Source organism: Pelodiscus sinensis, chromosome 2 (genome assembly GCF_052426305.1).
Source record: "Pelodiscus sinensis isolate ZL-2025 chromosome 2, ASM5242630v1, whole genome shotgun sequence".
In the NCBI taxonomy this organism is placed as follows: Eukaryota; Metazoa; Chordata; order Testudines; family Trionychidae; genus Pelodiscus; species Pelodiscus sinensis.
In genome coordinates this window covers 118063211-118084813 of record NC_143053.1, presented here as the reverse complement: position 1 = coordinate 118084813, position 21603 = coordinate 118063211, and the positions used below count along the sequence as shown (strand labels likewise).

The 21603-nt window shown below is 45.5% G+C and overlaps 1 protein-coding gene across 4 annotated transcripts in view; it reads right to left on the bottom strand.

Annotated features, from left to right (window-relative positions):
• DUSP22 (dual specificity phosphatase 22) overlaps window positions 1-21603 on the bottom strand; it is a 78614-nt gene that overhangs the window by 53759 nt on the left and 3252 nt on the right. For 2 of the 4 annotated variants that reach the window (XM_089776404.1, XM_075921342.2), the window contains exon 1: window positions 6441-6797. Coding sequence is in view for 2 of the 4 variants with exons in the window: in XM_075921339.2 (XP_075777454.1) it covers window positions 12222-12289 (68 nt within the window). In the remaining 2 variants the exon portion in view is untranslated. Of the gene's footprint in view, window positions 1-6440; window positions 6805-12221; window positions 12290-21603 lie in introns of those variants that run through there. The other 2 variants (XM_075921339.2, XM_075921340.2) reach the window with 2 other exon arrangements.

Sequence of the window (21603 nt, the reverse complement as noted above, 5' to 3'; positions counted from 1 at the left end):
GGTTAACATCGTGATGTTAGCCATTCCCACCCTTTCATAGACGTCCTCTGAACTGAAGCCAAAACATGAAAGAGCATATATGAAAAAAAGGCTCACACCACAACTCAAAAGTAAAACCTTTGTCCTCTCTCACTACATGACAGACACCTGGGCATCTATGACCAACATCTAATTCCTCTGAAGAAGTTAAAATACAAGGTAGCTAAAATATATGATCTGTTCTCCTTAACATGCACACAGAGCATACCACCAATCAGTGACATGTCAGCACCGGCTTCCTAATGCCTTAGCAACACTCTAATGTCATCACAACTGCATCAACAATCTCTCTAGCAATTCTATTTAAAGGAAAAACTCCACCCATTTTGCTCAGTCCAGCAATCCCGAAGTTCTAAGAGGTATAAAGCATTTTCACTAGGGATTGGCATTTGATCCCTTTCTTCATAGCAGCCATCCTGTTGAAAAGTGATATGATTTGTGACACAGAGTATAGCTGTCCAGCAATAAGACAAAGCTAGTTTCCAATGTACGTTGGCAGACTGGTTCCACAAATGAAAACAAGCTTTAATGCTTGCTTATCCCATTGTAAATCAGGTGACAAAAAAAGAAGAGCCACGCTTTCATATCAATTTTATTTTGCTTGAATTTCCTGCCCCTGCATCACTAACTGATTTCCCCTCTCCATGTCATATTGCATCGTATCTAACCCTACCGTTCAACTTGTCCTGTCAACAGGTCTAGAAGGCCAGGGCCCAGAGAACCTTTGCAGTTCTCTTAACTATGTACAGAGTGGAGCAATGCTCATCCATTTCATTTTTATTTTTGCTTTTGCTATGCTGGGTTCTGAAGGAATATGAAACTTAAAGCAAAAGTCAAGGGCTGCAAAACCACGTAAGCCAAAGCTGAAAAAGTTTGACAAAAGCCTACTTAAACAGAGACCTGCAAGTCCAACTAACACCTTCTCATAATTTATCCCTGGTTTCAAGTTTAACTAATTAATATCCTTTGCAAAGGGGTGGAGGGTGTCTTACCCATTCTAGAAAGTCATGATTTCAAGAGTGCTTGTAATCTGATCTCCTTAGTAGAATTATTTGGAGGACCCATCCCTGAAACTTTTCACTCTCAATCTTGGGAAAAAAAAAAAAAAAAGCTGAAAGTTGAAAAAAAAAAAACCCTCCCTTCAAGGTACACTTTAAATAAAATAATAATAATAATAATAATAAAGATGTGGTTGCATCTCTGACTCAGCTTGAGTCTCTCCTACTTAAATATATGTGGGCCAAGATCTGTGTTTGGAAGCAAGGGGAGACAGCACAATAGCAATTTCCCCTAGGAGTATGAGTAAAGGGCCAACAATTGCTAGTATAATATGCTCTCCAACAGATCAATATGGTACAAAATTCAACAATCTAACTCAGCCAACTACCTCACTCTGAGCTTAAGTTTCCAGATACAAAATTCTGTATCTGTAACAGTGAACTCAAATATCACAGTAACATTAGTATGCTGTAGTATTCTAGTGTCTGCATTTCAACATTTATATACCAAGTGCATTAGATCTTAAATTCTAATCATTACCACTAAGGTTAGAAACCATAAAAAGAAAATGCCAAGAGAAAGTAGAGGGACTGCCTGGAGGAGCGATAAAAGGGAAGATGCTCTTTAAATATGATGTCCTCAGTGAAAGTGAAAAAATCCAGAAGGGTTTATTTGTGCATTATGAAACCAATAAAGGAAATCAGGATGACTTGCAAGGAAGAAGCTGCTACCACCAGCCTCAGAAGTCATTCTAAAAGAATGAAACCTTACCTGAGAAAAGCCACCTCACAAGAAGCAATTCTTAGATTGCTTATTAACATTTCAACACTATTCTGTGTTTGGGAACTTTCAGCTGTGTCATCTCATGCTGATTTCAACAAGTGCAATTTCAGACTATGGAGAAGGGATTAGAACCAAGTGAAGAGTGATGTATAGGTGTTTATATGTGAGAGAAGAGTGGGAATATGAGTGGAGAAAGGATGGTTATATCATGAACTTTTCAACCACTGCTTTGTGAATAAAAAAATAGCTCTTCATGTGAGCTGAAACACAATATTATGCAAATGCTATTTAGTAAATATGACCAAGGACAAGAGCTCTACTTTGTCACCAGTCACGAAAGGTATCTAAGTCTTATTTGTGTTAAGAAGAAAGTCAAAATAATAAATATTGCGAGGCAGAGTCCTTCTAAAAGTGAGCCTCTGATACTTGTTATCAATCTCCTAGTAATTCTTCAGGTATATTTAAGTGGATGTCTGAAAGCGCCATTATTTTCTAAATAATACACATACGCTCAGATTACATTAACACAATTTACTGAATAAAGTTGTTTTGACTAAATCTATTAGCACTCCTTGGGAAATCACTGTTCAATGGGATTTGTGCTAGGGATGTAAGCAATTAATCCGATAGTCAACACACTAGTCGACTAGTCACTTCCCTCGCTTGCTGCCTCTATCAGAAAGAGGCAGCAGGGCGGGGAAGAGGATAAAAGGGCACTGGGGAGAGCTGGCTTAAAAGCTGGTTCCCCCCAGCTCCAGCTCCATGGGAGAAGGCAGGAGCGCAGGGATGGCATTCCAACTTTGAAATGTCTAAGACTCCCTGCTGGATTTTTGTACATTTCAAAGCAGAAGCGCTGGATGGAGCCTGGGGCCAGCAGGGAGTCCCCTGATCCTGGGCTCCACGCAGGCGCTTCCACTTTGAAATGTACAAGAGCCCAAGCAAGCAATCCCATCAACCATTCAATTAGTTAATTAATAGAAATTTTAATATCCCTAATGTGTGCACAGATTATGAGAAATGCAATGCAGGGCAAGAACAGGAGGATTAGCCTATTTCACTTAGCCTGACAGCAAAGTCACATAGGTTGATAGACCAGATCCTCATCTGCTGTAATATGACATATATCCTCCAATTTCCATGGAAGTATTTACCTCAATTGTAATTATATACATTGATTGACATTTATTCCCTCCATTAAATATTACTTATCTACATGATTTATATAGCACATTTATTACAGGATCATTGAGTGCATCAATTATAACAATAAAACATACCTATACTATTTTCCAGTTGACATTTTAACAATGCCACTAAAAGAACCCTCCCTAATGAAATACTGAGACCTACACCATCCCCTCAAGAAAGCCTGTGTGAATAAAAAGATGTTGCAGCATATTCGGAAGATCAATTAACAGTGTCAGACCCAGAAAGGAGCGAATCCCAGTGGAAGGCTCTTCATCAAGTTCTATCAGTTTGAGCATCATCTTCCATCCTACCTCAGCTGCCTAACTGCAAAATGAAGAGGCATTGTCTATGGTTCTGCATCATTGTGAAATACAGAAAACAACATGAACTTTGAACTAAAATGAGCATGAGGAGTCAGAGTAAGAAAAGGAAAATGCAGACTATTACAAAAGCCTCACTAGCAACCAGAATAATCCACCCATGGAAGTGGTGGAAAGCCCATCACTGGAACCATTTTTGACTGAACTAACAAGGACCTTTAGAAACTACTGATAAAGGAGGGGCTAAGTGAAGAAAGAAGATCAGCATGATTTTTGTCCTTGATTAAAGAGACTAAGCTTGGAGAGAAGGTTAAGGCATTGAAAATTAATTGCAGTTAAGTGATGAATTTGCAGTCAGAGAGGACTTGCTAGCCTTTTTCCCTTAGATGTGTTGCACGGATGGGAATAATATTTCAGACAAATGCTTTCAATTGACTTTGGAAGGAGGATGACTAGGGGCTTTGAGAACAAGTAGCACAGCTATTTTTGCTAAGATGGGCAGTAAAAGATGTAAGACAAAATGCCCAGTCCTCTAAAAACCACTCTATATACACCAAAACCCATAGAAAATCAGGTGCCCCTACTACTACAAAATACATGTAGGTCATATTTCTAATTAAACAAAAAACACAGGAGGCACTGTCACTGCACTCATGACCAGAACAAACAACAGTGACAAGGACTGGAGAACCAACAGCAGCTGTAGCAGTCTCTGGAGCTTTCCTGTTCTTGAACCATTAGGGGCAACAAAGTAATCCTCTCTTGGCTTCAGTACAAAGAAATTCTCCTAATTGAAAGTAATCCACCATCTGATGAGCTGCTCAAGTCATGCCCCTCTGCACTCTCTCTCATATATGGCTACCTTGCGAGAAGCACTAAAATTACCAACTGTCACTGGTAGGGATAGGCTTTGATGAAGCAGGGGGCCTGTGTGCATCTAACAATCAGCTTTGATGATTCCAAGCCTGTCTTAGTCCTGGTGAAACAAAAAGACAGGACTATGCAGCACTTTAAAGACTAACAAGATGGTTTATTAGGTGATGAGCTTTCGTGGGCCAGACCCACTTCCTGGTGTTACTGTGGCTCACAGGAGTGACAGAAAGGCAATATGCTTGCTGCCACATTCTAAAAGATGCTAAGAATAAAACCCACACCCAAATCTTCAAGTGACCCAGAATTTGGAACACCTCAATTTTGGGCTACTCAACATCACACACCTTAAAGGACCCTGCTTTTCTGAAAGTGTTGATGTGCAAAAACAAAGTAATTAAAAGGTTCTCTCCTGAACAGCCCTAATAAAGCAGAGGAAGATCCATAGTTTTCTTCCAATTGGCCACACTTGCCCAAAGTCTCAGATAAGGCAGGTATGTGTTACTATTCCCATTTCGCAGATGGGAAAACAAAGGTCTGATCCTGCAGCCATTAATTTCAAAGGGCACAAGATCAGGCCCTCCCTGAATTGCCCAGGGCATCCCAGCAAGTCAGCCTCACAACCAGGAAACTCCACCTCAGAGCCCATTTAATCTACTAAATCACGTGGTCTTCAAGTGCTTAACAAACATACATGCCAAGCGGGACATGAATGACACAGATGCCACACAGTAATTGTGAGGCAAAAGAACCCCCCAGAAGTGTGTGTGCAATAGGGGAGATGGTTTAGCAATCATCCTCTATATGTTAGAAAAACTAATTCACTTGTATTAAACAAGTGTGAGCACAAGAGAGCTGAGGCTGAAAGAGAAAAGAAAGAGACATGCTTAAAAAAAGGCATCAACTGGGAAAATCCAGACAGAGCTATAGAAATTCAAGCATTCCTTACAGGACACACCCAGAAGTGCGTTTAAGAAAACAAACAACACAACAAAAGAGCCAAGAACCACAACAATCAAAATGAAGTGTTTTTCGACTTGGCTACTTCAAGGCATGTGGTGTAACTACATGCCCCGAGACTGACTCATCGTGTTATGGGAGGGGGAGGGGAGATGGAATAAAGAAACTGTGGAACTACTAGATGACTAGAAGATTGCGAAATGTAAAGAACGCCATTTATTTTCCTCTCCCAGCTTCACTAGATACGCATGCAGCCAACAGGCCTGCTATCTTGATCTTCCTGCTCCCCCCCCCCTATGTGTTAGATGGTTTTATAGGGGGTGCCCAAATACTTCATGAACATGTAAGGTGGCTGTAAGGCTGGGCTGTCTGCCTGAGGCATTTCCGCCTTCTCAGGCAAAACTGAGAAACGTACACACAACAAGGCTATGTCTACACTGGCAAGATCTTGCGCAAACACTCATTAATGCAAGAGTTATTGCGTTAAAAGTATTTGCGCAAGAGAGCGTCTACACTGGCATGTGCCTTTGCGCAAGAGCATCTGTGCCAGTGTAGACGCTCTCTTGCGCAAGAAAGCTCCGATGGCCATTTTAGCCATTGGGCTTTCTTGCACAAGAAATTCATGTTGCCTGTCTACACTGGCCTCTTGCGCAAGAACAGTTGCGCAAGAGGGCTTATTCCTGAGCGGGAGCATCATAGTTCTTGTGCAAGAAGCACTGATTTCCTACATTAGAACGCTTTTGCGCAAAATCATGCCAGTGTAGACACAGCACAAGAGAAAGGAAACGGCACTGAGAACCACACAAATACACCCTAGTTACTAGTCATGCGCGCACCACGCTAATAAAGGCGCATAGAGGGTCGGGGGTGGAACTGGCTAACTCTCCCACTTCGCTAAACTAGCTTGCAGCAAGCAAGCGTCTATTACAAGGCGAGGAAGGAAGACCTGAAACCAAATCATCGCGCCTGCCTGGCAGCTGCAGATGGCTAACCAGGAAACGCGCCCCGAGGGGGGGGGGGGAATTCAGCCATTTCCTCCTCCCCTTCCCAAAAAGCCCAACTTAAAGTTAGGCAGAAACCCTCACTTGACCTCAGGTGTCCACAGACTCCTGTAACATCGGCTCTTGACCCCTCCTTGTGCAAGAAGGTTTCATACAAAACAAAGGGGAGGGGGGCGCCCCGTGGGGCGGCGAGTTGACCTTTTCAGCCGACATGCGCCCCTCAGGCGCCTCGCGCCCCCCGATGCCCATGCACACAAAGAATAACAATAAGCAGCATTACCTTGTTCATCCCATTCCCCATGGCTCTAAGCGGGCTGAGTTTTAGCGCCACGGGAGAACTCTTGGCTGCAGGCTAAACTTGCTTGCACGCTGCAGGTCAACGTGCATGGGAAAGGGTTTGCCCTGTGACGAGCGTGTGCATGGGGGCACGGGGAGGGGGGTCACTGTGAATTCTGAGTTGGAGCGTGTACGGTCATCCCTGCCATAGCCTGGCTAGCGGCTAGGCGCCTTGCGATCAGAGGGCGCTTTCCGCTTGGCTGCCCCCGGAGCTCACTGCGCTGGAGGAGAACAGCTGAACTAGTCACTAAGGCATCATTGCCAGGAACCACCTCTCGCCCTTCTCTTTGCAGGGCTCGCCACCCCCCCCACGCGTGATTAGCACCCAAACGCCTAAGAAGCGTCTCCCCCGTCGCTCGCAGGCTGCCCTGGGGCTTGTAGTTCCGCCGCTGCCGGCTTGCTCCACCGAGACCGCTTGGAGAAATACAAGTCCCGCCGTGCAAAGCGACCCCACCCCTCCTCCTCCTGCAGCACGCGAGGAGCGAGCCCTGCCCACACTCATTCCTGGAAGGGTGAGTAAGCGGCGGCGGGTGTGTGGGACGAAGAAGGTTGTTTAGTTCTCAGCAGGCAGGGCCAGAATAACACAAGTTGTTACATATAAATAAGCAGCCCTATTTCTTGCCGTTCATGCAAATCAGGATTGGTTTAAAAAAACAGAAAACACCCTTTTTCAGGGTCTTCTACCAGGAAACTGTTACTGACTGAGCAAGATGATGATCTGTACAGTGGTTTCCAATGACTAAGGTCTCTGTGACCCCCTGTCCCGGCTTTTCCAGGATCATCCTGTATTCCCATTTGTGAGACATTAACAGCTTCTGAAACATCTGGCCTTGCATTGCTACACCACAGTGATGGGTCAGGGAATAGGTACAGCTGCAGCTGTGGTCTTGATACTGAGGCCTGGTCTGCGCTATCAGAGAAAGTTAACCTAAGATGTGCAACTCCAGTTATGTGAATAGCATAGCTGGAGTCGATGTATCTTAGGTCGAATTTCTACAAAATCCCCACTGGGGGAGGTCAACAAAGCCCTGTACATGGGTGGGGGAGGGGGAGTGTGCAAACGTAGGGCCCTATGGTCCCTCCAGTAAGCATGCTCTGGCCAGAGGAAGGCTGGGGATGGTTTCTACCCCACCTCACCCCAGGAGCAAGGCCAGGGGTGGGGTTGGGAGTGAGAGGGGGAAGGAGGCTCAGGCAGCATGTCCCTCCTGCCTTCCCCTGGTTAGCTGGAGCACGCTTACTTGGGAGATGATGGGGGGGCTGCATTTGCATCCCTGCTGTCCCCATTTATTAAAAAAACACACACACACCCCACACACACACACACCCCACACACACACAAATTCCTGTGTACAGGCCTGTGAAACTTTTCCACCAGACCCCCATTCTGTAGCTCAGTGTTTCCCAATTGGTGCTCCGCGGAACCCCGGGGTTGCGCGGAGCAAAACGAGGGGTTCCGCGAGGAGCCGGCGCTCCCCCGCCCCCTCTGAAAAAGAGAGAGCCGGCTAGCCAGCATGGAGCTGGTCCTGATTCCGCGTGCGTGTTCTCCCAGCCCGGCCCCAGAGCGTCTCTCCCCCAGACCTGTCCCTGCCATGCGCGACCTTCCCTAAAGGTGAGCGCTGGCCCTGGGAGTGCCGCAGATTGGCTGCCCGCGCTCTGGGGGGGGGGGTGCCGGCCCCGGGCATGTGGCACTTGGGGGGGGGGGGCGCGGCCCTGGGCACTTGGTGCTTGGGGGGGGCGCCGGCCCCGGGTGCGCAAGTATCCCCGCCCTCTGGCGCCCGGTGGGCGAACGGCCACACCCCATGGCGCCCGGCAACCTCCAGTGGTTGGGGACCACTGCACCAAAGGGACAGGGGTGGAGGAGAGACAAATGGCAGGGGGCCAAGCACAGACAATGAGGAAAAGGGCAGGAGGGGAGGTATCAGTGGGAGGGGGACAGGGTGATGCTGGGAGGAGTATGGGGAGGTGCTGGGAGAAGGTTTGAAAGGAGGGGTGGGCATGAGGAAGGCTGGGTTGGAACAAGTCATGTGAGAGGGCAGAGGGGCATGAGGGGAATGGGGGCAGAGGGTGGTGAGGGGTGGGCATCAGGGAAAAATGGAGCAAAGAGGGCAGGGGAAGTGAGGGAAGGGGGAGGCACCAGGAGAGTGCAGGGGTAAGAGAAGGTGCAGGTGCCAGGGGATTCTGGGCAGACACCTGCCCAGTAGAGGGACCACCATCAGAGGAGAGACGCAGGGCAGGTTTGTAGAGGGAGGCGTTAGAAGAGGGGATGAGGAGGGGTAGCTCACATGATCAGAGTGGGGCTACTAGAGAAGTGGGCACAGGGAGGAGAGAAGGGCTGGTGGAGGGGGGCAGGTTGCAGGAGGGCTGAGGACAGTGAGAAGAGCAAGAGTCAGGACAGCAGAGGAGGGTGAGGAGTCGGGGGGCAGCAGGCACCAGGGGAGCTGACATGGCAGCAGAGGGAAAAGGTAGAGGTTTAAAAATATTTATTAATAACTTGGGTGGCACATCCAAACAATCCACATGAACTCAATACTGGTGCACAACACAAAATTCATTTTGCTCATGGGAGAAAACTCTTAGGCTATGTCTACACTGGTTGTTTCTTGTGCAAGAACATCTTGCGCAAATGTTCTTGTGCAAGAACACATCCACTCTTCCATGTGCGAGCTGGGCTTTTGCACAAGAGCATCTATGGCAATGTGGACGCTCTCTTGTCCAAGAAAGTGCCGATGGCCATTTTAGCCATAGGGCTTTCTTGCTCAAGAAATTCATGTTGCCTATCTACACTGGCCTCTTCCACAAGACTAGTTGCTCAAAAGGGCTTATTCCTGAGTGGGAGCATCGTAGTTCTTGTGGAAGAAGCCCTGATTTCATACATGAGAACGTTAGTGTACGTGCGCAAGAACACACGGCCAGTGTAGACAGGCAGCAATTTTTTGCGCAAGAGCGGCTGTTTTTGCGCAAGATCGTGCCAGTGTAGACACAGCCAAGGGGAGGGAGGGAGGCAGGGGCAGGGAATCAGCACTGGCTCAGCATGTCTACATGGTTTGGGGGAAGGTACAGGGAAATTGAGCTCAGCTGGGTTGCAGAGTGGGGAGGTCTGGGGAGCTGGGCTGGGGGGTGGGGTGGAGTATGTGTGTGTGGAGCTCAGAGCTCAGTTTGACTGCAGGAGGAGGGAGGTGCCGGGAACGGGGGCTAGACTCAAGGGGAAGAAGGGACAGGGAATCAGCTCTTGGCTCAGCAGTTTTGTGGGGCTTGGAGGAGGTGCAGGGAAACGGGGATCAGCTGTGCTGTGGGGGAGGCATGCAGGGAACCAGTGCAGGGCTCAGCTGGGCTGAGGTGGATGGGGGAGGGCATACAGAACAGACAGGCAGCTCAGCTGGGCTGTGAGGGGCTGCAGGGAACTGGTGCTGAACTCCCTTGGATGGTTTTGGGGGAAGTACAGGGAACCAGCAGGGGTGGGCAGCTTAGTTCGGTTGCAGGGGATAGAGGTGCAAAGAAGCCTAGTGGGGAAGTGGGGGGACCAGGAGTCCTGAAATGACCTCCCCTGGTCCAAAAATTCCTCATCTGGGACCAGTCAGGTCTAGAGGGTGCCAGATCAGGGAGGTCAAACTCCTACCCAAGTCCCCTCCTCGCACCCTGACATCCTACATCCAGCCTGCTTCTGCACCCTACCTATCTGGTCTGCACCCTACCCAAACCTTGTCCCCTTCCGCCCCCCAGCTCCCTCCCAGATCCTGCACCCCATCCCTATCCCGCTCCTTGGCAGCCCTGCCATCCACCCTAGCACCGTCCTGGCCCCAGCACCTTGCCTCACACCCCAGGACTCAGCACCACCCTGGCCCTGGCCCTGGCCCCAGCACCCTGCCATCCATGCTAGCACCCAGCAGCACCCTGTTCCTTGTCCCAGCACCCTGCCAGTCACCCTAGTGCCCAGCAGGACCATGTCCCTGACCCCAGCACTCTGCCACCTGCCTGTCCCAGCACCTTGCCCAAGCACCCTGCCACCTGAGCCCGCATCCTTCCACCCAGCAGCATCCTCTCCCCAGCACCCACTAGCACTCTGTCCCCTACCCCCACCAGCACATTTGGGACCACATTAGTGAGGCTTGGGGGGTTTTGGAGGAGCTTGTTTTTGTTTTTTTGCATCTCACTTGTGTGGCCCCAACTGACTTTTCTGTGGGTCAGTGACCTTTGACTCAAAACAGGTTCCTCACCCCTCTCATATATAAAGACAATGCTAAAACCTTTTGAGTTTGACATAATATTTTATTTAAAAATGAAGCCAGGCCAACAAGTCCCCAATTGGGACCAAACCCCCATTTCACTGCAACATCATAACACTCCTGCACCACCTGACCCCAAATCTGAGCCTATCATACACTGGAACCCCCCGTCCCGAGCCTCGTACATCCCCACACTCCTGCATCCCCACATCCTCAGTCTTCTGCCACAATGTTCCTCCACCATCCACACATCACAAATCTGTGTCCTGAGCCCATCATACTCACAAACTTCTTGCCCTGAGTCCCTCACATATCCAGCCCAAACTCCTGCACCCTCATATCCACAAGCCCTGGCTTGCTCAGCACCCCAACCTTCCACCTGAGCCCAACACTCCCCAGCCTAGAGCCCCCTCCCTGAGTCAACAGCCCTTTCTCCTGCATCCAAATTCCCTCCCAGAGCTTGTACTTCTCACCCCTTCCCACACCCAAATCCCTCATTCCCACCCCACATCTCACTCACTAGGTTGAGACAAGTATAAGGGCTGGGTATAGCAAGTGATGGAGAGGAGGGGAACAGAGAGGATGAGGCCTCACGGAAAGGAGATGGGGGGGTCTTGGGTTATGAATTGGTGGGTCCCTCTCTCCTCCCCCGCCCTCCCCCCCCCTTTTTTTTGCTTGACAAACCTAGGGGTTCCTTGAAATTTTGAAAAGCTGAAAAGGGTTCCTCAGCCAAATAAAATTGGGAAACACTGGTGTAGCTGCATAGGCTCAGTTGTTAATTGCTATCCCCCATCCCTCCCCTATCATATAATAAAGTAAATGAGAGCTCAGTCTCCTATTGTTAGAGGTGCATTATCAATGTGATCTGCTGCTTACTAGGGATGTGAATGTTTAACAGGTTAACTGGCAAGACTTACCAGTTAAAGTTAACCGCTGGGGACAGGCACCACTTCCAAACCTAATTAGCAATAATTACCAAATATTGGTACACATACCAAAGGGCTGCCCTTTATTTAAATCTGCACAATTGAATCAGAATGTCATGGGTTATGATCTTGAGAGGGAGGATGTTAAGTAGCAAGTAAATAACTAATTGTGTAGTTGACACCATTTCTATTGAGTACACAATTAGTCCATAAGGAGCCACTGCCGCTCTGCAGGTTAAATGTAGTAGGTGCCAGGTGTGTAGGTAGCCTGGCTCCTGCTATATTTAAACTGTAGACTGGGATTGAAGCAGTCTCAGCTCGCGCTGGGTCCAGACCACTGTGGCTCTGCATTTTAAATGTAATAAGAACTGTATGGCTCTAAATGCATTTAAAAGGCAGAGACGGAGCAGTCCGGACCCAGCGCAAGGTAAGACTGCTTCAGTCCCAGCTTGCACTGGGTCCCATGCTGCACCTCTGCATAAAGCTTTCAGTTGGCTCCTTTTAGTTAGCCCTGTGAAGTTACCTTTAATTGGTTAACCACTTAATAGGATTGGATTTTATATCCCTAGTGCTTACCAGAGCTCTCCTCGGCGTGCTTGGAGTGGCTAGATCCTTCCAGAATCCAGGGCATTGTGGGAAGCATCCTGAAGGGTGATAAGCAAGTGTGATATGTACAGTGATGCTGCCTTCCCTATGATAAGCCCTAGTTCTGCAACTAGCAAGACTCTAATTTTTGTACTTTGCACTAGCTCTTCATACAGTCTTGAGCAGCTGCCTTTGTGTTGGGTCATACAGGATCTGAAATATCTAGCTCCCATCAAATACCAGTGCTCTACCCCACGCTGGAGTTTTGGCTGCTCCACACCCAAGTCTCTCAAGCTCCCTAGTTGCTTAATTCATGCAGATTAATGGAAGATAATTAAATGAGGCAATAGCTAATATAGCCAACCTCGTAAGACTTTGAGCCTGCTCCCATTGAAGTCAAAACCAGGAGTTCCATTGACTTCAATGATAACAGAATTAGGGCCTTAGTTTGATAAACTGGAACAGTTGTTTGGAAAGATTGAGAATTAGTGCTTTAAAACGGTCATGACAAGGCCATAGCTGTCTAAATGCCCTACATTGTCATTCCTTACATGGTTTTCCAAAAACAGCCATTCTGCTGAAGGAGGAGAGCATAAATTGGTCTGTGCATTGTAGCTACTCCTCCCCTCCCTTGTGCCTAAATAATTCCAAACAGCTATTCAGCCTATGGAAAAGAGAGACAGTCTTTAATATTTCGTTGCAATGCTCCCCAAAATGTATTTTATTTCAATATGTTAGTGAAATTCAGACTCAATAATATTGGTTGCCGTTTGCCATAATATTATTTCTGGTGGAATTCTGCTCTAACCACTGGTTGCTCTGTCACACAACTCACCAGCCCCTCTACCCACTACAGCAGCATGACCCAAAAACCTTGCAGTACAAAGAAGTTGAATTTGGACAAGACACAACAGACACAAAACAGTCTTTAAGGATTCTAACACTCTTTTAGGCCAGGTCAATTACCATAGTTTTATATAACAAAATGATTTGGTTTAATTGAAATATTTAATGTCATTGAAACAGAAGATAACTATTCAAGAAAAACACCTCAAGTCCTGTATCAATATACCTACTATGGATTCTATGGTCCATATGGATACTATGGTCATGGGGAAATGGCCCAGGAAACAATGAGGGCAGTTAAGGGGAGTGAAGGATGGCAGGAACAGACTGCTGCATAGGGTCCCGGAGGAGTCCCAGAGTAGTGGGTGGGCCTGGATCAGTGTTCCCTGTAAGCTGAGCGCTTAGACGGTTATCCGGATTCAAGTGCTGCCCAGCTGATTAGCAGAGCATCCCCAACCAGCAGCATGTGTACTAAATGTTTAGTTTAGCACATAACTAAATGTATTCTGCACATGGGTGGAAAAACTTAGAAAGGACATTGGTCTGTATTCCCCCTTTGCACCATACCTTGCTACCAAGGAGAGTTGCCTATACAGATTACAGATTGCAGCTTGCCCCTGAGCTAAGAGGCTAGACTTTAGGATTGCAAATGGCCACAGTAAAAGGTGTGAGACTAAGTACTGCTGATACCCCCTGGAAGGGGGCAAAAATGGAGTGGCAGGCATTGCCAATGGACAGGGTTGCCAGATGGTTGAAACAAAAATACCGACACTCCCCCCTTCCCCCCCAAAAAATAACCATTGGAAAAAAATTCTGTTGAAGGGAAAAAAAGAGATGGGGGGGAGCAAAAAAAAAAATTCCAAGACTTATTAAGCAAAACAAAAACAATTAAAATAAAACAGCATGTCCCCTTTAAGAGTGAGTGCAGGGATAGCAACAGGGGAGCTGCTGAGCACTAAGACCCAGGTTCTCAGCCATTTTGTACCGGCAGCCTTCCGGAACCAGGTAAACCTGAGGGCTGGGGTTAGGAGGCTCGGGGTGTTGGGAGCCGTGGGGAGGGGGCCGAAGAGAGGAGGGGGGAGGCCGGGCGCTGAGTGTTTGTGGGGTTGCCAGGTGCCCAGCATTTTTGCCTCCTGGCTGGGATAAAAATCAGAAAATACTGGACATTTAGGTGTCAGGTATTCTCTGAATTTTTTTACCGGACAGGAGGCGAAAATACCAGACTATCCGGGTGAATACCGGACACCTGGCAACCTTGCCAATGGGCAGCGTCCAGAAAAGGACACCATGGCCCAGGGAGTGACATGGGTCTAGCTACAAATGGTGGAGATAGTGAAGCAGAGGGTTGACAGGTGAGACACTGGCCAGAAGGCGATGTGTTCAACTGTTGGAGCTAATTCCCAGTATGACCAATAGGAGGCGCCGTAACTATGCATCCGACCCTGTTACGAGCATATGCTGATTTACATCTGTTGAGGAGGGGCTCCATTGCGTTCAATATATATGCATTGTTTTCAAACCTTTAAAGCCAAAATAAATCTGAGATATATAGGGTGGAAGAGACCTCAAGAGGTCATCTAGTCCAGCCCCCAGGGTAGTACAGGATTATACCAGCACCCTACCTGACAGGGATTTGTCTAACCTGTTCTTAAAATCTGTCCCTGATAGGAATTCCAAAGTTTCCTTAAATAACCTGCTCCGGTGCTAAACTATCCTTACAGGTTTTTTTCCCTAGTAGCTAGCCTGACTCTCCCTTGCGGCAAATTGCCAATTACTTCTTCACCTACGCCCAGTGGACACAGAGAACAGTTAATTACTGTCCTCTATAATAACTTTGTGCATATTCAGACAGTTATCTTCTCCCTCTGCCTTCTTTCCTCGAGTCTAAACTAAACCATCCTAGTACTTTCAACCTTTCCTCCATGTTTTCTAAACTTCAGCTCATTTTTGATGCTCTCTTCTGGATTCCCCATTTTGTACACATCTTTAATAAAGCGTGGCATCCAGAACTGAACACAGTACTCCAGCTGAGGCATCACCATCCAGCTGAGGTATCGTCTCGAGAAAAGGAACAATCATCTCATGTAGGGATGTAAGACTATCAGAGGCAGCAAGGGGGGAGAGCAGGTGCAAGGGGTAAGCCAGTTCCCCCCAGCACCGTCTCTGCGGGGGGCAGGGGAGACTGAGGGGTAGTGGGGACCGGGCATGAGCTGGGAATCAGCTGATTCCCGGCTTGTGCCCAGTCTCAGACACTATGCCTCTGTTTTTTAAATGTATTAAGAGCCAGTAGGGCTCTTAATACATTTAAAAAGCAGAAGCACAGCAGAGGGAACTGGTGCAAGCTGGAATCAGCTTTCCTGGCTCGTGCTGGGTCCCCGACACTGTGCTTCAGCCTTTTAGATGTATTAAGAGCTTCCTAGCTCTTAATACATTTAAAGGGCAGAGCTGCAGCAGGGTTAGGTTCCAGGGTCGGGAGCTAACTGCTGTGGTTCCCCCCCTTATCAGCTAATTGACCAGTTGATGGAAATTCCATCAACTAGTCAATTAGTTAATTAAACTACATTTAACATCCCTCATCTCATATCTAACATACAACACTTTTGCTAATATATCTCAGAATAACACTTGTCCTCCTCCTTTCTTTTTAAAGCAATGTCCCATCAAATTTAGTCTGTGATAGACTACACCCTGACTGTCAAGAGCAATCTATACAGAGGTGATCACATTGAATAAACACACTCTAGCTGTGCATAAAAGCACTTGCTGGGGTCTGATAGCTTTTAGCATTCCTGAGAAGTGGCATTATTTTAGCATAGCATATACAATTTTGGGTTTTTTTTTTTTTTGCATTACCAGGGAACATGTGAAGCACATGCAGAGTACTAACCACTGTTTCTCATCGAATACAAGAATCCAGTGATACTCGGGGCCCTGATTTCTGCAACCGTCTTTGAGGCAATTGACAAGCTGACGGGAAACTGATTTTGTTTTTTAAATCTAGTCCTCTGCTTTAACTTGCAAGTTGAGTTTCATACCCTTAAAGAGAAATAAGTAATCCATGCTTGTTATCTTGTGATTTCAGCCTCTGGGCAAATACAGTGGACTGATGTGCTGACACTCCAGAATGGGCAGAAGGCATCCTCCTCCATCCTGTATCTGCCAGGAACTGATAGGAGTGGGGCTGGTTTCCAGTGAAAGGACTACATGGCTAATTTTGCAAGGCTGGCAAGGAGGAAGATACAAAAGAAATCAAAGTTTCCAGTGGAATAGTTTTCTACAATCTGGAAAATGCCAATTCCATGACATTGAAAAGTTTTGGGGAAAGAAATTGAGCTTTAAAACTAAATTAATAATAAACAAGGTGTTTTGTAATGTTTGGACTGGAGAAGTGGTTAGTAAAGGAGAGAGAGCTGGATCCAGGGAAGTCCCACCAAATTCTGGTATTCCTGCTGGATAACTGTAGAGTCCATACTACATTACTAATATACTGCAGAAGACTTGCATTATGAGTGATAAGCATTCTTGGTTATTATGATGATTTCCACCAAGCAGAATTCAAACACAGCTTTACTAATACAAGGCCTTATGGCCAAAATTTGCATTCCTTTATGCTGGTGTAAATCTAAAGCAACTCCATTAAAATCAACTATGTTGCTCTTTATTCATATACCCATGTAACTTGAAGAGAGCAAATTCTGACCTTCAAAATTTTATAACAAACTGGCTTAGGACTGCACTTGCTGGCTAAAATGGCTGGATCACAGTCCTATAGCACCACCCTTGATCCTCCTCCTCCAGTCCTTAATGAGTGGCATGGTGGACATTCCAGAATGTCTGAGGTGAATCTACAGGTGAGGGCGTAAGACAGAAATGGCACAAAGGTGGCTTACAAGAGGTCAAGGACCGGGTCCGAAAATAACAGGCAATTCTGACAGGAGGAACAAATCATGCAGCCAGAGGGATATGAATGTATAAAATAGCTCAGACTTGTAAATCTTTTGGAGAAATGTGTGAGAATATCTAGGTATAGGTTAGCCATAGCAACAATATATCAAATAACTGTACTTTCATATCTCTAAAGCTGTCCTTCAGTCTATTTACATGTACCTAAAGCAATTTTAAAAAATCTCTCTGAAAATTCAACAGGAATGGCTGATGGATTGCAGCTACTTGGTTTATTTGACTGTTGTGAATTGTTTAGTTAAAATATATGGGGAAATGGAACTTAAGGCCTTTTCTTTTTAAGTATTCTGATGTTAGTCCATTTTTAAAATGCCCTGTTTTGGAAAAGTGAAAAGAGTATGCAGGGCTGGCCTTACCATGAGGCGTACTGAGGCAGCTGCCTCAGGTGCTAGAGTGTGGGAGGGGGGAGGCGCCAATAGGACCCAGAGTGTAGAAAATTGTGCCTGCTGCTGGTGCATATGTATTCTCTATGCTCTAAATGCACAGAGATGATGGAGTACCATGAGAGGAGTAGAACAGGAAGAAGGCAGAATTGAGACCTTTCAAAGTTTTGGCCCAAGTGAGGGGCATTGGGGCATCATTTGAGCTCCCCGCCTCAGGTGCCAAAATGTTGTGTGCCGGCACTGACAATATGTTAAGTATAGACCATTGCTATAACTTTTAGAACAGTAAATTCTAGTCAATGATCTATAGTGCTTTGACTTTACTGTATCCACTTACATGGTCTGTCTCCCACCTTCACATTTGCTACATATGTAAAAACATAACTGAGCCTATCAACAATTCTGTTTATCTTTCATAATTAGAAATCAAATTGTTACAAAAATAGTAACACATTTTTCATGATTGACAATCTTCTTCAAATATAATAAAATATTGACTTCTGGAATTCTAGATTTTGCAAGCTATGCAGCTATGATGAGTTACTATAAATAACCCATTGTTGAGTGGGAGTGAAAATACCAAAATTTACTCCTGCTCATAAACTAAACATTTGTTTGTTTCTGTGGGTGTTCAGTGCATATAAGGACTTTAGAAGAAAAATACTTTTATAATAGGCTAAATTCTGCTCTCAATTTACACCTGAGAAACCCCAGTGAAGGTAATATTTAGAGCCCAGTGCGGAACACTGCTGCGGTCTCACCAGCACAGAACTGTAAGGAACAAGATCTGAAGGTCACTGAATCCAATAGGAGTCTTGGAATAAGGCCCTAAAAGAAGCTGTGACTAGGCCATGTGGGTAGCTTAGCATGTTGTTTTCAGCAAATATGCACCACAGATGTCTGTCTTGAAGACACTGCAAACTGCTAGGTAGCCAGCCCTCCCATTCCTTTCAATTGCTTGGCTTCACCTCACTGCATACTAGCCAGTGAAAATACCTGCATGGCAGGCTGTGAAGAGGAGAGAACTTTAAGCCCATGGTGTCCAACATGCTAGCAGCTAGCCACACGTGGCTATTTGGCCAGTTGAGTGTGGCTAGTTGGCTTGAACCATGTGGCTATTTAGTCAGTTGAGTGTGGCTAGATCGCTATACCAAAAGCTCTGTAGTGGCTACTGCTTCCGAACTGGTTGGACACCATGGCTCTAAGCAGATCAGGCCATTCTGTTTTCATACGGTAAATATATCTGATTGTCCTTTTCTTTGCCTCTTATTTGTTTTTAGATTTTAGAAATGCTGATGCAATTTACAGTTTGTTCAACTAAGGACAAGTTGCAGTCAATCGGATGTGGTCTACTTCCATTCAGTACAGCCAAATGATAACTGGGAAATGGCTAAAATAAGTAGAACAACAAGTGAATCCTCCATTACCACCTCTCTTTAAACTTTTGGAACATCTCGACTGAATTGGGGTTTCAGAAGTAGCCGCTGGCCCACAGTTGCCCCAGGGCCCAGAAATTCAAAGAGCCCGACGACACTCAGACGCTGCTGCTGATGCTACTGTGGCAGCAGCAGTGGCCAGAGTCCATGCCCTTTAAATCACCATTGGAGCACTGCATTGCATGCTCTGGGTGGCTCTCGGGGCCAGGGAGGTGTGTGGCTAGCACACTCTGGGTGTCGCAGGGGGCTAGCTGCCCTGTCTCCACACCTTCCACCAGAGGCCCCGCCCCTTCCAGGAGCAAGGAGCTGGGCCTCCCAGCCCCGCCTCCCTAGGTGTCTATGTTAGTCTGTTTCAGCAAAAACAACAAGGAATCTGGAGGCACCTTAAAGACTAATAATTTTATTAGGGCACAAGCTTTCGTGAATTGCAATTCTCTTAATCAGATGCATGAAGTGAAAAAAAAGGAAAGTTTGTACCATAATAAAATTATTAGTCTTTAAGGCGCCACTGGTCTCCTTGTTGTTTTGACTGAATTTATATTTTGACAGTCCAGTTAAACTGTGTGGTGCACCAGAGAAGACTCCACATACTCTCCTTCTTAAAATACCTGTTAGCCTTTCCCTGAGATCAATATGCAAACTCTTGGGCCAGATTCCCAGCAGGTATGAATCAGTGTACTCCACTGAAGTCAACACAGAACACAAATTTACACTAGCTATGGGTCTAGCCTTCTTATGGGGCCAAAGAAGAAAAACTGTAGCAAAAGAACCACTTGATCTAATCTTTCTGTAAATAAAGAAAGTAGACGTGAAGAAATTTCACAATATCCTTTTTCTTATTATTATTTCACCTGCTTTGATGCTTACTGTATTTGTCACTGTCTGGCAGAAAATGAAACTCATCTTATCCTCTTTTAATGTCAATAGCACCATAAAACATATAAATGGATTTATATTTAGGAGTAGTGCCAGCACTGAGTAATTTTACTATTTAATATAGTTGATATCTGACCAAGTAAAGTCACTATAGAAATGAAGGTAGGTTTCCTGTGTGGCTTGCCATATCATGCTAAAATACAAAAGAAACCTGACTTGGTTTCAGTTATGAAATAATAGATACTGAACCATTTTCAAAAGTTCCTTCATATTTGTCTACATTGTTTAAACAGGTGTTTCTCACAAACTCTGAAAAATAAAAGCTTCGCTGAAAGCAAGTTGACAGTAGGAAGCAAAACTAGAGCTGAGTGATAGTGCTTCAAAATTGAGAGACAAGGGTGGTTTTAAAAAACTGAAAAGTTGCATCAGTACTTTTAAAGTGTCATCTCTTATATTTTTTAAAAATATACTAAATTCACAGTATTCTACCCTAATATGCCAAAACACTACAGCTTATAGTATTTTTGCTGCAATGTTTTGGATTACAAATTGTTTAATAAAGTCCTTTATTTTTAATACAAGGGATGTTATACTTTCATACCAGTCCAATGGTCTGTAGATTAGGAATCAGTGTTCACGATCATGAATGTGTAAAGCCCTATTTTTTTCAGAACATTGACCTTGTGCATTGCAGAAGTCTGGCAACAGTCTTAAAAAACCCTGTTGGCTTCCCACTGCCTGTTCACCAGAAATAAAGAAACCCATACAGCAAGCATTATTTCAAGCTATATATTCCATTCCAGTGATAGCTAAAAGGGGACAGATTTTCTGTAAAACTCATCTTCTATTTTAGTACCAAAATAAGTGTCCAGATTTTAAAGAGCGCTTTAAAAGTACCCGTTCACAAAACCACTGTCTACTGACCTAGTTCAATCTGAGCAATATGACAAGTCATCACTCTGAAGCAGGATGAGACCTGACAGCAGCAGAGATAACAGACTCTAAACCAAATTCTGTCTGTAGGTGCATGCACTCTCCTTCAAAGAAGTCAAAGTTTGGATTCTGTGACAATGTGGGAAATCTGTCTGTGTAAAACAGGAATTCTGACTGACTTTATGAAATTGCTGTATCATGGGATACCTCAGTGTATATTGAATCAGCTATTTGCTAACAGGGGCCTTGTCTTCAGTGTTAAAAAGGTACATTTTTAATTAATATGCACAAGCTAGCCTAAGGTAATAATACTGGGTACGTCTATGATGCACGGCTATTTCGGGATACTGGAGGTATCCCGAAATAGCTACCCCGTGTCTACACAAGCTGCCTGTTGTTTTGAAATATTTTTCGAAATAACAGGCACACTATTTCACCATCCTGGTAAACCTCATTGCACGAGGGATAAGGGAGGGCTCAAAATAGCACATTATTTTGAAATCTGGTGCTGCGTACATGTGCCAAATTTCAAAATAAGCTATTTCAAAATAGATTCGAAATAAGATATGCAAGTTGTGTAGTGCAAATTGCATATCTTATTTTGAGTTTAGGGTGCTGTGTAAATGCACCCACAGTGAAGACCTGGCACCACAGTGAGATAAAAGCCCTATACTCTTCCAGGGGTTTACTTCATTTACCTCACTGTAAAACTAATGTGCCTGGTCTTCCTTACAAACACTGAACATTTTTCCATGAAAATGTTTGGGGGGGTTACTCAAAATTGTCCCCTGGGCAAGAAGGAGAAACCATTTTCCAACGAATTCTACCCACTAATGCTTTCCTTTCAGACACACTGGTTACATTCAGAAGGGTTGAACCTGAAGAATTAATTCCAGGTACATCTCATTTGCACTTCCTTGAGATAAAATAGGAATC